Source organism: Macrobrachium nipponense, chromosome 1, assembly GCF_015104395.2.
Source record: "Macrobrachium nipponense isolate FS-2020 chromosome 1, ASM1510439v2, whole genome shotgun sequence".
In the NCBI taxonomy this organism is placed as follows: domain Eukaryota; kingdom Metazoa; phylum Arthropoda; class Malacostraca; order Decapoda; family Palaemonidae; genus Macrobrachium; species Macrobrachium nipponense.
The window spans coordinates 26920578-26936119 of NC_087200.1; the positions used below are offsets into that span (position 1 = coordinate 26920578).

General features: G+C 38.4%; 1 protein-coding gene across 3 annotated transcripts in view; it reads left to right on the top strand.

Annotated features, from left to right (window-relative positions):
* The first annotated feature begins 1070 nt into the window (after window positions 1-1070).
* The window catches only part of LOC135219177 (uncharacterized), a 27716-nt gene continuing 13244 nt past the window's right edge, over window positions 1071-15542 (top strand). For all 3 annotated transcript variants that reach the window (XM_064255714.1, XM_064255712.1, XM_064255713.1), the window contains exon 1: window positions 1071-1331. In XM_064255714.1, coding sequence (XP_064111784.1) covers window positions 1310-1331 — 22 coding nt within the window. In that variant the 5' untranslated portion in view covers window positions 1071-1309. The remainder of the gene's footprint in view (window positions 1332-15542) is intronic.

A 15542-nucleotide genomic window follows, 5' to 3' on the forward strand; every position in this document is an offset into this window, starting at 1 on the left:
ATATGATGTATAAGATTTGAAATCCTAAACGTCTGCTGTAAATCTTAATGCCTTCAGATTTTAAATGATTTTAAGGTCTTGTGTCAGCTTTTCGTTTTTTTATCTTGCAATTGTAGATTCTTCTCAACTCTCATTTCTATTAAGTATATAGAGTACCTATTTTAAAATTTCACAGATAATTTTCATTTGTTATACCTTGCAGTTTGAGTTCAATTCTAAATTTTCAATATTATTCGTAAGTTTTTATATCTTCCGACCGTTAAATGTCGTAGACTAATTTAAATTATCAACATCAAATATGCATAATTTCCAGAAGTGGAATACAAAGTACAATAAATTCACAGCAAGCAGAAACATATAATTGAACATTCTATTTATTTATTTATTTATTTATTTTGGAACCTAACCAGATAATGTGTGTGTGTTTTTTACTGCTTATTCAATTTTGAGAAGTAAAAGTAAAAAAGGGTGAGTTTATTCCGAGAAGAATATAGCGTGTTTTGAAAATCCTTACCAATTGCTAAGTTTATATTTCCGAATTATTTTGAATTTATTTGGCTAAATTTTAGCAGGGAGCATAATTATTTTCCCCGAACCCTCCTCCCTCCCTCACCTTTGTTATGTTAGCTGCAGCCTGTTCGAATCCCCTTTGTAATATGAGAACGCATTACCTCCGGGTACAATGCCTGCAACGCCTACCTGTGCCCGGGCCTGAGCATATGAAATCGGTTGCGTAATGTTTCATTACGAGATTGCTTAACGGTATGCTTCATGCATAGGTTATTAATTTTGTATGGTTTTTCTAGTCATGGCATTTCCATTTGAAAACTTGTTTGCAACGGCCATAACAGGCAGTAAGTAATTAAATGACTAGGCTTATATGTCACCCATAGGTGAAAGATACGCAGACTTCCGTTAACTCAAGGTAAATCAAACACAGTATACTTCTACAATCTTGGAACAACACACAAAGTTGACTCCAACTTCATAATAAAGTGATTACAACAACACGAAGGGAAATAGGTGGTCGAAAATTCCCGCGTTGGCACCTGACCGAGGGGTCGGCCAAAAGAGCTGAGGACTGAGGTGAGTCGGGAAGACCCGGAGGGAGAACCAACAGGTTGGCGGTCGCGCACGTGGTGAGGACGTTCGAAAACGAGTGGATATCGGAAATAATTGCGGGAAAGAACAAGTTTTTCTATTTTCTGGTTCTATAGCGTCTTGTTTCTTCCCCGTGGTGTCTTTACGAACGGTTCTGTGATTCCGCAACAAGATCTTTTAATAAAAAGGGGCGAAAGACTAGTTCAAGATGAGGACGTTACTAGGCACAGGTGAGTTGTTTTGTGCTTGTTGTTAGATGTACCTAGTTTTTTTCTATCTCGGTAACTGGTGTTTTAGAAGAGACTGATGATACATAACCATATGCAACATCACCGTCATTCCCCATACTTTTAAAACTGAGCTCAGTAAGGAGCATCACTTACTCAATATTTCTCAGTATAACCTAGTCAAGTATTGAAGTGTTGTAATCGGCAATAAATCTGAAAATGCTTGTTATGAGATTTTCTCGAAACAGTTCATAGAATTTCACTTGAGAATATAATTCCCTGCTCTCTCTCTCTCTCTCTCTCTCTCTCTCTCTCTCTCTCTCTCTCTCTCTCTCTGTTTGTCTGGCTCTCTCCCTTTCATTCAGTTCTGACCCGTTGCACCTAAACACCTCCGGGCTAAAACTGTTTGTCCTCTTGTTGATGTGGCTTCAGAAATGGCGTTCATTTTCGCAAATCGAAATCAGTAGTTTTCCGTCATTTAATTCTCAAATGCAGTGGGAGTAAATTAAAGGATTTATTTTTTCTGTCATCATTTTACTGAATCCTACCTACCATCACAAAGTATTTTTCATGTGGATTCTCATTCGCTTGTTATTTTAGCTTGTGTTCTTTTTTTCCTCTTTCATAAGTGGGCATTATGTTTAGGGAGTTGGTTTTGCAAATCAATAGCCACACTGGCTTATTTCATTCGAATATTCAGTAGTTTAGCTTTGGATATGATGCTTTTCATTTTAGTTAGTTTCAACTTGGCCTCCATTATTTTTGGTTATTGTTGCGGTTGCTTCTGGATGATTAATTTTGTCTCTTGCTACACACACACACACACACACACACACACACACACACACAATATACTATAATATATATATATATTATATATATATATATATATATATATATATATATATATATATATAATTTGTAGAGCTTTTTTAACTGATCCGACGCAATTTATTGTGATCTTAGTTCGTTTCTTTAAAATTACGTTTTCTTTTCAAGTTTTTATTAGATTTTCAGTAGATTTCAATTCAATGTCATTACGTTACTGACAACTTTCTCCTCGGTAACGGGAAAGAATGAGAGTAAAAAGTGTCTCAAACAGTTTGGAAAAAAGGAACCTTTCAATTGTTTACCCGGACTTTTTATGGTTATTAAAGTTAACACTATCAAAAGGAAACATATTCAAACCATTATTATTACAATTATTATAATGATTTAACTACAGTATTCGTGGCATTCACTCCTTTCTTGTCCCTTGAGGGCAGTTTATTCAGTAGATTCAAGCTTACCAAGTTCCGGGTGACTTTTCCACATATCGGATCATGAAAATTATGAACCCATCTCTCACTTTCATTGTACAGGTAATTATAAGGTTATGTACCTAACCAGTTTCAATGGCTTAGACGACTTAGTATCTAAGTCTACGTATAAGAAAAAAAATTATAGGACTAGGTGTATGAAAAATGCAGACTAGCCTGTTTACAAGAGATTTATAGAGTCATGCGCCTAAGCAGTTTCTAAGCCTACGTAGCAAGGCAATTTCTAAGACATTCTTACCTTTAGTATTCCAAAGGCTACTTATCTAAACTGTGGCTAAACTACTCTTCCAAAATAGTTGCCAAGCTCAATCGAAAATGAAACTGCCTGGAGAGGTGAAACCAACCTCCCACTTCAGACAGACTCCACGAGGGGGAGCACAATTGCGTTTGATGAAGACTTTGCGTCGTATTTCAACGCTTGTCCCAAAGGCTTGATGATTGGGTGATGTGATAGGTTCGGTCGTCTAATCGAAAACAAGAGATTTAGATAATTGTGACATTTACGCTTTTATTTGATTCTATCGGTCTATTGTTTCAACCTAACGTGGTGTGCTGTAGGTATTACCTAAGGGTGTTAGTAGAGTCCCTTCGGCTCCAGCTGCACCCGTTTTTCAGCCATTTACTTTACCTTCATCCAAGCTTCCTTCAGTTTCTCTGGCCAACCTCGTTTAGCTGTTACTTCTCAGTACAACTGTGGGGTTTCCTCCCATTTCCACATTTATATCCTCGTACGTCATATCACGTTTCTTGTCCTCTTTATCTTGCTGTCCAACCGCTCCACCTCCCTCTTTGCACTGTCATAAGCGCTCAGTGGCCGAAAGTGCCCTAGTGCTTGAATTGACAGCCTAAATTTGATGAACCAAATATAAATTTACTTAATACAAGGCCGAGTTGAACGGGGTTTAAAATAAGAAGTGGCTATAATTAAACTACTTTCTTATTTATTGTTTTCAAAGGTTTATTCATCATGCTTATATATATATATATATTATATATATATATATATATATATATATATATATATAGATATATATATATATATATATATATATATATATATATATATATATATGTGTGTGTGTGTGTGTGTGTAGTGTAGTGTGTAGTGTGTGCATGTGTATCCTTGTACGAGTGTGTCTGTGCGCATAGGCAAAGCTAATTAAGCGAAAGTAGGGCGTATGTGAAATGTATTGTCTTGAAATTTAGTAACAACGTATCTAGGCTATACGCCAATCTGAGCATGCGGATGCTCTCAGATACTTTATATCAGAAAACTAACGGATGTTATTAGGATTCCAAAATCAGTTCGCAACCTACTCACGTCTCCTTAGTCAAAACAAGGACAAGGGGCGATGACGTTCTTTGGTGAGCCCTTGTAATTATGCCTACTGAGGTCTTTCGTCCTTATGACAGGTATACGCCCATTTAAAAGCCTCCCTAAAAACCGTTGGATCAGGTTTCATAGCAACAGCCGGAAACGATATGATATTGGGAAGTAATACGAAGAATTTGTGGCTTAAATATGAATTCGACGTGGATTAAATGAAAGAAAACAGTACCGAGCTCTTTCGTGTTATTTCGTCGTTCGCTTGCTTCTTTCATTTATATTGCCTGCGGCCTTAGCTGAATATATTATCACACGGTATCAAGTGATATATCAGCATATACATACATGTATATATATATAATATATATATATATATATATTATATATATATATATGAGTAGTGAATTACCAAGGACAAATATCATTAATGTCCTGGTTGGATAACAAATTTCATCATTTTCCTCTCTGTCACTTATATTTTAAGCAAACGAAATTATAACCCAAGTATGTAGATCTTGATTATAGCAATCTATTACCAGAGGACGTTTCGAACAATATCTTTCGTTTTCAAATATAATGCAATCTCTTTGAATGTGCTAATTTGAAATAGTTTTGGGCTACATTACTTCTACAATGACAGATCTGAAACTCATAATTCAACTTATTTGAGCTAAGAGAAATTAATTCTTTGATCTTTCACGATAACTGAATAAATTTTCAGTCGAAATTGAAGCGAATGATTTCTGCTTGCATGAACTATACTCTGTTTTTTTCCATCTGTCCATCCGCCTGTGGTGTTTTTGTATGGTAACACTGCGTCCCGGGCTGTAGATAGTTACATTCAGCTTACATTCAACGATTATAATAATATCCTATTTCGAATATTAACGGTGCAATTCGCATACAGTAAATTATTAAAACACTTTTCAGTTGCAAATGTACACCCAGATATCCTTTTATTTACCTAAAACTTACACATAGCGTAACTATCTAAAGCCCGGGACGCAGTGTTACCATACAAAAACACCACAGGCGGATGGACAGATGAAAAAAAAAAAAACAGAGTATAGGTAGACGGTCACCTGAAGATTACGAATAATTAATTGACGTTAGATATTACCTTCAAATGCCTTTAATGGATAGAGATAGAGTACAGAATTAAGGCCAAGCGCTGGGACCTATGAGGTCATTAAGCGCTGAAACGGAAATTGACAGTAAAAGGTTTGAAAGGTATATCAGGAGGAATAACTCGCAGCTGCACTATGAAACAACTGTTAGGCGAGGGTGGAAAGTCAGATGGAAGAGAGAGATCGTGAACGGAGGAACAGTAAAAGGAGTGAAAGCAAATAAAAAGTCACACAATATTGGATCCTGTAGGGGTAGTGCCATCAGTGGGCCTCATGCGGTGCACTGTAGGCATTACTTAAGGTTCTTTGCAGCGTGCCTCCGGCCCCTAGCTGCAACCACTTCCGTTCCTTTTACTGCACCTCCTTTCATATTCTCTTTCTTCATCTTACTTTCCACCCTCTCCTAATACTTGATTCATAATACAACTGCGAGGTTCTCCTCCTGTTACACCTTCCACACCTTTTACTGTCAATTTCAGCGCTGAATGACCTCATAGGTCCCAGTGCTTGTCCTTTGGCCTAAATTCTATATTATCTCAATTCACAATATTGGATTCTCAAGAAGTAATTAAGTCAAGGGAGATTACTATGTACTTTAGCAAGAGTTATAGAGGCAAAACGATTTTATATCTCAGCTACTTCAAAACTTCTGCTTAAACGGCAGTCAGATAATAATCTAATAATCCCAATGATAATATCTTGAGATTTATGTTCAACTGCGAGAGTAACGTCAATTCGTGTTTTTAAACCATAGATATATTCATTCTAAGAATAAAAAAATATTTCACCTATACGGATGTTTGTTTGTTTGTTTTGTTTGTATGGTGTTTTTACGTTGCATGGAACCAGTGGTTATTCAGCAACGGGACCAACGGCTTTACGTGACTACCGAACCACGTCGAGAGTGAATTTCTATCACCAGAAATACACATCTCTCACTCCTCAATGGACTTGCCGAGAATCGAACCCGCGACCACCGAGGTGAGAAGCAAACACCAAACCAACCACGCCACTGAGGCGCTACCTATACGGATGCTCACCCTAGACGGAGTGGCTCCAGCTAGAGTTAATTTCTGTTTCTCCGCCAGTAGTTTGGAATGAAATTACGAAAGTAGATTCACATCAGCCGTGCATTTGATGTCTAGGCCCGTCCCTGACGACGCTCCTCATTGGCTGTTGATAAGCCAATCGCAGGGCTGGAAACTCTCAGTCCCTCGAGGGAGTTCACATAGGCAGGATGAATGTTCCACCTCTCCTGAGGGATACTTTTGAAAGACTTATCCCTCAGGAGAGGTGGAACATAAATCCATGTGAACTCTCGAGAGTGACTGAGAGTTTCCAGCCCCGTGATTGGCTTTTCAACAGCCAATCAGGAGTGTCGTCAGGGACGGGCCTAGATATCAAATGCGCTGTTGATGCGAGTCTACTATAGCCCCTTAGCTGGGACCTGCTCGAGTTGAAAAACTGCTAGGTTGTTTCCTGTTGGGGGAAGAATTCAACTTCAAGCCTTTATTTTAAGAAGAAACGGCTTATACTTGACTAGTTACCTTTGAAACGTACGATAAAGTAGGGTCAATCAAGGCAGTAGGAAACGCCGATGAATGAAAGTCTTTGAACCCTCGACAAAATTATTTGAAACGTCGGAGAGGAGGTAAACTGGATGACAACGACAACGGTGCGGTGGGTTGAAAACTATTGACGGAGAGAGAGAGTGGATATATGTGTGTGTGTGTGTTTGTGTGTGAACTCGATCATTTTTCATCGGAGCGACATAACCGGCGTTAAGGTAACACGACACCAATACGTGGGTAATGTTTAGCTATGTGCTCTGTTGGGTTGGTCTACATGGTCTTGGAGAGGGAGGAGGAGAGAGAGAGAGAGCGAGAGAGAAGGGGTGGAATGAAACTGGGGAGGAGGGTATTGGGGGTCGGGTGATTAAGTACAGGGGTATCGTGGAAGGGGCTGGTTGGGGAAGTGTATAGAGATGAGGGAATTCAATGCTATTCAATACAAGCCCCCCCCCAACCCCCTACAAATTATCAGATCCCACAGACCCTGTGGGGGTCACACCTCCTCTCCATCCGTCTGACGCCCCTCTCTCCTTAGGGTCTCTCGACTGCATCAACTTCATTTTCCAGCTTTATAATAAAACCCATTCTAACAAAAATTTCTCTTTTAATTCTCTGCAACAAATAGGTCATGGCAAGCAAATATATTTGTTTTTTATTATTGTTCTGAGTTGTTCCGGGTGATCAGTAGGAAATAACGATTGAAAATGTCCTGTTTGCATTCTCGTTCTTTAATTATTCATACATTTGTCTCTTTATATAATCAGAAGGTAATTAGGAAAAGGGGGGCTGGCCTGAGTGGAAAGTCCCAAATTTGAATGAAACGGTTAATCAGCGAAGAAGAAATAAAAGTTGCACTGTATTACCTCTTTTTATCTCTGGTTTCCAATGACGCTGGCTTGATGAGGGCATTGTATGGCCCGTTCCATCGGCCTCGGCATTGGAAAATGTTTAATCTTCCATGTCCTGTAACTGGTTGCAATTACAGAGACGACAGTAGAACACTGGACTGGGTGACAATTGCGGAATGACAACAAAACCCCGAGCAAAGAAAACTTGAAATTACTCTCGGTATTTCTTCAGTAAAAACTAGTACCTTACACCTAATGAAATTTGTAATAAGCAAATTAATTAAAACATATATTTAACTATTTCGGTGTCAAGAAAGCAACTGTGAATGAAATATCAAGATCTTCTGGTTCGACCTTTTCTTTCCTGTTTTGGCAGCTTCAAACTAACTAACCTTCATCCACATTTCTAATACTTGCTATTTCCTCATGCTATTTTGCCCTGAGAATGATTCAGATTCTAAACAACTCTTTATCTCTCATGTTAGGACAATATTGCCAGATTGAGAAGCATTACCAAACGTGATGCATGGGTAAGAAACATCAATCTGGTCATTATGTTGAGTACCCAAAGACAGAGGAAATTAGGTGACGTCATTTACACAAACGCCGGTGGATCATCCAAGAAAAAACGTATTTTTTGAGAAGGTCTTTGCCACTAAGTATTGATATAGTTGCAAATTAATTTTATTTGTTGTGGTTTATCATTCGCTTCTTCCCTTCTTGAGTGTTAAGTTGAACGTGACAGAAAGGACTAATTTCTTTTCTATGAAGTATATGCTTTATCATGATAAAAATCACAAGGGAGAAATAATAGAAATACAATTAACATTGAATATTATTACGCAGAAGATTTCTACCATTAGTTTTGAACTGTTTCCCTCCTGATTAAATGACCTTTTATACCGTTCATTAATGTTAAATTATTGCTACATTAAATATGTTTAAACAAAACTGATTCATGCCCATAAGAGTATCATCATGCGAAACTCTTCTTTATAAAGAACGTCTTTGGTCACCAACGACGAAAAAAGACTTTATCATCACAAGCAACAGGATCTTGTAGGCCACAAGACGGAGATATTGTTTCATAAAGTCTTGTATTGTCCCATTCATAACAGCTGATGTCAATTTTGCGGTCAATGCTTGGCGAGGCCAACTTTCTTTTCTGCGACACTGAAAAGTCTCGTGTATTTTGTTTTTATATGCGTTGAGGATCTTTTTAGAAGAATTGAGTTTAACCGTGATAGCCGTATTTTTAGCTTTCCAATAATGATTCATTCAGATTGCAGGTTCTTATACTCTTAATCGAATTTTGAATATCAAGAGGTTATATGTCATTTTTGCAGTCTTCATTTTGAGAATTAGAAACCTCTGTTATCATCGATTTTCTTTCTACAGATGTTATCTTTATTTCTTCCCTGTATAAGTTAAAATAGACTCTCTCTCTCTCTCTCTCTCTCTCTCTCTCTCTCTCTCTCTCTCTCTCTCTCAAGGGAATATTGTAAGTATTTCTTAGTTCCTACGATAACTAGAGAGAGAGAGAGAGTCCGAGATACTGGGAGTAGGGAAGGTAGAAGACAGAAAATGGGTGGAAGGGTGGGCGGGGGGTTAGAACAGGCATTGTTGGGGTGGTGGTAGGGAGGGGGGGGTGGATGTTAATCGGAACTACCATTGGCATGACACACTGAAGTGCTTTCCTGACGCGGGGCACATGCGCGCTTGTTCCCTTTTTTGTGGCATTTGTTTTTGTTTTTATGTTTACGTTCTGGTGCGTTTGCCAGTTTTCCAAGTACTTCAAGGTGTAAGTGTTCGTGTCCCTGCTTGTTTTGCACAGGAATGTGTGTTGGCTTCATTGAACATGAGCGTCTGGGAACTTTGCGACTCTTGTTTTCTTCGTAGACTCGTAGTTGAAAAAGTGCTTGCTTCCTTCGTAAATAGTATTGGCTTGTTTGCTTGTTTGGCATATGCGTTTGCATGTTTGATAACATTGCATTCTTCGGGGACGGATTATTGTATATTTGGTTCCTTCAAGAACGGTATCAGGTTGTTTACTGACCTCGAAGAGGAATTGGTGGGTTTGTTGTTTTTTCATTTATTTGTTGTTGTTGTTGTTGTTGTTGTTGTTGTTAGTTGATAGATTAGGCCTTATACCAGCATGGACTCTTGCTGATGACATTCTCTAGCTATTTCTGATATGTTATTCCATTCTACCCTGTCAATATTAGTAAGTTAAACTGTATACATACTTCATCCGCATGTATACAGTATAAAGTACCTGCAATATAGTTGTATAAGATTGTGTCACAGTTACAAGGTATGGTTAAGCACTATCTACCCTGGAAGCTCGTGATATCGAGTGCTTGATTGATTACAGTAAATTTCTAAAACGTCTAGTGATATATATAGACAGATAGATAGATTGATAAAAATGTAAGCATATTGTTAAAGTGCAAGGAACTATTGTATTATGGTAGTAATGCATTGCATTTCCGCTTGAATTTATGAAGTTCCGAGTTCAAGCAAGTTCCACGTTGGCTGAGTGTATTTCGCTCTCGGCTACCAATCCGGTGGTCCGACGTTCGATTCTCGGCTCGGCCAACTCGGAACCAGAGGAGTTTATTTCTGGTGATAGAAATTCATTTCTCGATACAATGTGGTTCGGATCACACAATAAGCTGTAGGTCCCGTTGCTAGGTAACCAATTGGTTCCTAGCCACATTAAAATATCTAATCCTTCTGGCCAGCCCTAGGAGAGCTGTTAATCAGCTCAGTGGTCTTGGTAAAACTAAGATATAGTACTTTTTTTTGCGAGTTCAAGCGAAGATGAAATGCATTACGAACGTGTTGAATGTTGAATATACACATTCGTTATGAGACCTATGAGGCTTAGACAGATGCAAGTAATGTGCTCTGATATACCATGAGGCTTAGCCCAAGGTCTAGACTCTAAACTGAGGCTGAATCATAGGCTGATTGTTTAGGTTTTGCCTCACATCGGCCTAAAGCATTTCACCGCAGCAGCATAATGACCTAGATCATTCATCACAGTTCGACGAAAATGTTTTTGAAAGGTTAGATTTTCATGAGAAAGAGCGAAGGAAGGAAAACAACAGGCAAGAATTCGTAAATGTCAGAAGGGCTTATTCAGTGACCCCATTTCGGCTGAGTAGTACTACTTGTTGGGTTCTTTGGAAGGTAGGCGTGTCTATGATTACGTCATTGCATTCCTATACTCTTGTTTTTTCCATCTGTGGTGTTTGCGTATGGTAACACTGCGTCCCGGGCTTTAGATAGTTACATTCAATAATGATAATCATATCCTATTTCAAATATTGACGGTGTAATTAGCATACAGAAACTTATTAAAACACTTTTCAGTTGCAAATGTACACCCAGATATCCTTTTAATTACCTAAAACTTACACATAGCGTAATTATTTAAAGCCCGGGACGCAGTGCTACCATGCGAAAACACCACAGGCGGATGGACAGATGGAAAAAAACAGAGTATAGTGAAAATGCTGTTGAGTTCGAGATTTATAATGGAATGAAGAAATATAATGTTGATGCATTTAATGACGGGCGTTCATATATGTGTGTGTATATATATATATATATATATATATATATATATATATATAGACGCACACACACACACACACGCACCCAGGCTAAGCCACCTAATATTTCAGAGGACATTACTTGTGTCTGTCATCATAGGTCTCATAATAAATTTGCATAATTAGCATTCAACACCTTCAGAAATATACCCCCGAAGCGAGGGATATACTCATCGGCCAGTAATATATTGCATCTTCGCCTGAATTCGAAATCTCAGAAGCTCAAGAGAAAATGAAATGCATTACTATCCTAGTACAGTTTTCCTTGCACTTATAATTTACTTACACTTTTATCAATTTATTCATTAATTTATTAATCTAGTTTTTCTCATGTATAAGTGATCTCTTTATATTTCCCTTGTCATTCTGTTCCTTCTTTCTAATAAACACCATCTTCTTTCGAAGCTTGAATTTCAAGCCAGTGGCTCTTGTGGTTTTGTTCCACATGAATAGGGTTCATCTTCTGAATAATAATAATATTAATAATAATATTAATAATGATAATAATCATAATACAACGAGGTATCTGATTCAGGTCGCTATGTCGTTGCAGCAGCAGGCTTTAGGCCAAAGAGGAACAAACGACCAAAGATATAGTCACCCTAATAGTGACTTCGCCTATGTCTAATCATCTGAATTTAGTCTCAAGCATGTTTCCAATAAAGGCGAAGATGCCATGGCCTGCTGTTCACCCATTCTCTAAAGATGAACGTGTTCTCGAAAAAAAAAAAAAACACAAAAAAGCTCTGTATATCTTCGATAACTCGGTATGAGGCTGTAATGTTTTGGAGAGGTGAATGACGGCATAAGATTGCATCTCTTTTAAAATGGAAACATTTGATTATTTGTTATGGTGAGTTTTTATATACGCCTACTACCACTTTTTCAGCTAACAAAAGTAATAATAAATTGCAATAACATTATTATTCCAATAAGGGGTTTTGCCATCAGTACACCTCACGCCCTGCTCTGCAGGCATTACTTAAGGTTCTATGTAGGATCCCTTCGGCCCCTACCTGCAATCTATTTCAGTCCTTTTACTGTACCTCCGTCCATATCATCTTTCTTCCATCTTACTTTTCACCTTCTCATAATAATTGTTTCATAAGTGCAATCGAGAGGTTTTCCTCCTGTTATACCTTTAAACCCTTTCTTTAATAATACCAATTTCCCTTTCAGCGTTGAATGACCTCATAGGTCCCAGTTCTTGACATTTGGCCTAGATTGATTATTCTAGTTCCAATAACATTATTATTATTATTATTATTATTATTATTATTGAAATAATACTTGCATTTCATATTCTAGTTCCAATAGCATTATTTTTTTTTTTTTTTTTTTTTTTTTTTTTTGCTCTATCACAGTCCTCCAATTCGACTGGGTGGTATTTATAGTGTGGGGTTCCGGGTTGCATCCTGCCTCCTTAGGAGTCCATCACTTTTCTTACTATGTGTGCCGTTTCTAGGATCACACTCTTCTGCATGAGTCCTGGAGCTACTTCAGCGTCTAGTTTTTCTAGATTCCTTTTCAGGGATCTTGGGATCGTGCCTAGTGCTCCTATGATTATGGGTACGATTTTCACTGGCATATCCCATATTCTTCTTATTTCTATTTTCAGATCTTGATACTTATCCATTTTTTCCCTCTCTTTCTCTTCAACTCTGGTGTCCCATGGCATTGCGACATCAATGAGTGATACTTTCTTCTTGACTTTGTCAATCAATGTCACGTCTGGTCTGTTTGCACATATCACCCTATCCGTTCTGATACCATAGTCTCAGAGGATCTTTGCGTGATCGTTTTCTATCACTCCCTCAGGTTGGTGCTCGTACCACTTATTACTGCAAGGTAGCTGATGTTTCTTGCACAGGCTCCAGTGGAGGGCTTTTGCCACTGAATCATGCCTCTTTTTGTACTGGTTCTGTGCAAGTGCCGGGCATTCGCTTGCTATGGGGTTTATGGTTTCATTTTTCGTATTGCACTTCCTACATATGGGAGAGATGTTATTTCCGTCTATCGTTCTTTGAACATATCTGGTTCTTAGGGCCTGATCTTGTGCCGCTGTTATCATGCCATCAGTTTCCTTCTTTAGCTCTCCCCTCCGTAGCCATTGCCATGTGTCATTGCTGGCTAGTTCTTTAGTCTGTCTCATGTATTGTCCGTGCATTGGTTTGTTGTGCCAGTCCTCTGTTCTGTCTGTCATTCTCCTGTCTCTGTATATTTCTGGGTCTTCGTCTACTTTTATTAGTCCTTCTTCCCATGCACTCTTTAGCCACTCGTCTTCACTGGTTTTCAGATATTGCCCCAGTGCTCTGTTCTCGATGTTGACGCAGTTCTCTATACTTAGTAGTCCTCTCCCTCCTTCCTTTCGTGTTATGTATAGTCTGTCCGTATTTGCTCTTGGGTGTAGTGCTTTGTGTATTGTCATATGTTTCCTGGTTTTCTGATCTATGCTGCGGAGTTCTGCCTTCGTCCATTCCACTATTCCTGCGCTGTATCTGATTACTGGCACTGCCCATGTGTTTATGGCTTTTATCATATTTCTGGCGTTGAGTTTTGACTTGAGTATCGCCTTGAGTCTCTGCATATATTCTTTCCTGATCGTGTCCTTCATCTCTTGGTGTTTTATATCCCCTCCTTCCATTATTCCCAGGTATTTGTATCCTGTATCATCTGTGTGTTTGATGTTGCTCTCATCTGGTAGCTTCATCCCTTCAGTTCTCGTTACTTTGCCTTTTTGTATGTTGACTAAGGCGCATTTTTCTATTCCAAACTCCATCCTGATGTCCCCAGATACAATCCTTACAGTCTGGAATAGGGTATCTATTTCCTTGATACTCTTACCATACAGCTTGATGTCGTCCATGAACATCAGATAGTTGATTCTGTTGCCTCTTTTCTTGAGTTGGTACCCGGCATCCATCTTCTGTAGTACTTTTGTCATGGGAATCATGGCTACTACGAAGAGTAGTGGGGACAGTGAGTCGCCCTGGAAGATCCCTCTCCTGATATTAACCTCTGCTAGTCTTATTCCAGAGCTTGTAAGTATTGTATTCCAGTTGCGCATTGTATTTTTGAGGAAGCTGATGTTTTCCTCTGCCCCATATATTTTCAGGCATTCTATTAGCCATGTGTGTGGTATCATGTCGAAGGCTTTCTTATAGTCTATCCATGCCATGCTTAGGTTGGTTTTCCTTCTCCTACTGTTCTTCATTACCATTTTGTCTATCAGGAGCTGGTCTTTTGTGCCCCTACACTTCCTTCTGCAGCCTTTCTGTTGGTGGGGGATGGTGTTTGTCTCCTCTAGGTAGTTGTATAGCCTTTCACTGATGATACCTGTTAGTAACTTCCACATTATTGGTAGGCAGGTGATAGGCCTGTAGTTACTGGCTATGTTTCCCTTACTCTTGTCTTTTTGTACTACGGATGTTCTTCCTGTGGTCATCCATTTGGGTGCATGGTGATTTGAGATACAATGCTGGAGTTGTTCTGCTATTCGTGGGTGTAGGGCCTTGAAGTTTTTGAGCCAGTATCCATGGACTTCATCGGGATCTGGGGCTTTCTAAGTTTGGCATTTTCTTTAGTTGGTGTCTGACTGTGTCTGTCGTGATCTCTGTGAATCTTTGTTTTATTCTCCCTGTTTCTTCTTCCTTGACTTCCTGGAGCCATGTTGCATGTTTGTTGTGTGATACCGGATTGCTCCATATGTTTTCCCAGAGTCTCTTACTTGGTTCGGCTTCAGGAATTTCTGGGTGGTTGTCTTCCCCTCTTAGTTGGCTGTATAGTCTTTTCTGGTTGGTTCCGAATAGTTTGTTCTGTTGGTATCCCTTATTCCTGTTCATGTACCGTTGGATCTTATGTGCTTTGGCCTGAAGCCTCTGTTTTACATCTTCTATTGTGTTGTTTAGTCCGCTCTCTTGTACTTATTATTATTATTATTATTATTATTATTATTATTATTATTATTATTATTATTATTATTATTATTATTATTATTATTATTATTATTGACATAATACGTGCATTAAAGATAATGTGAAACCCTATTTGCATTATCCAGGAAAACATAGAACCATTTAATATTATTATTAAGGACGATAAAGATAAAAAACAACTCTCGTAACATTTGGATGGCAGTTTCGTTCAGAAGGAATGAAACTGGTTAGACAACAACTTTCGTACCGTGAGTTTCAATTGATTTTCATTTATGTATTATTATACTTATTTTACTGTTTTCACCAACATGGTTATTGCATTTTTTTAAAGTTTTCTAGAGGTCCTTAATTAATGGTCCTTTGGGACTGTTTCTTATGGAATAATAATAATAATAACAACAACAACAACAACAATAACAATAATACCTATAATAATAAAGCCCAAGTTGATTTGATCTTGTTTGTGC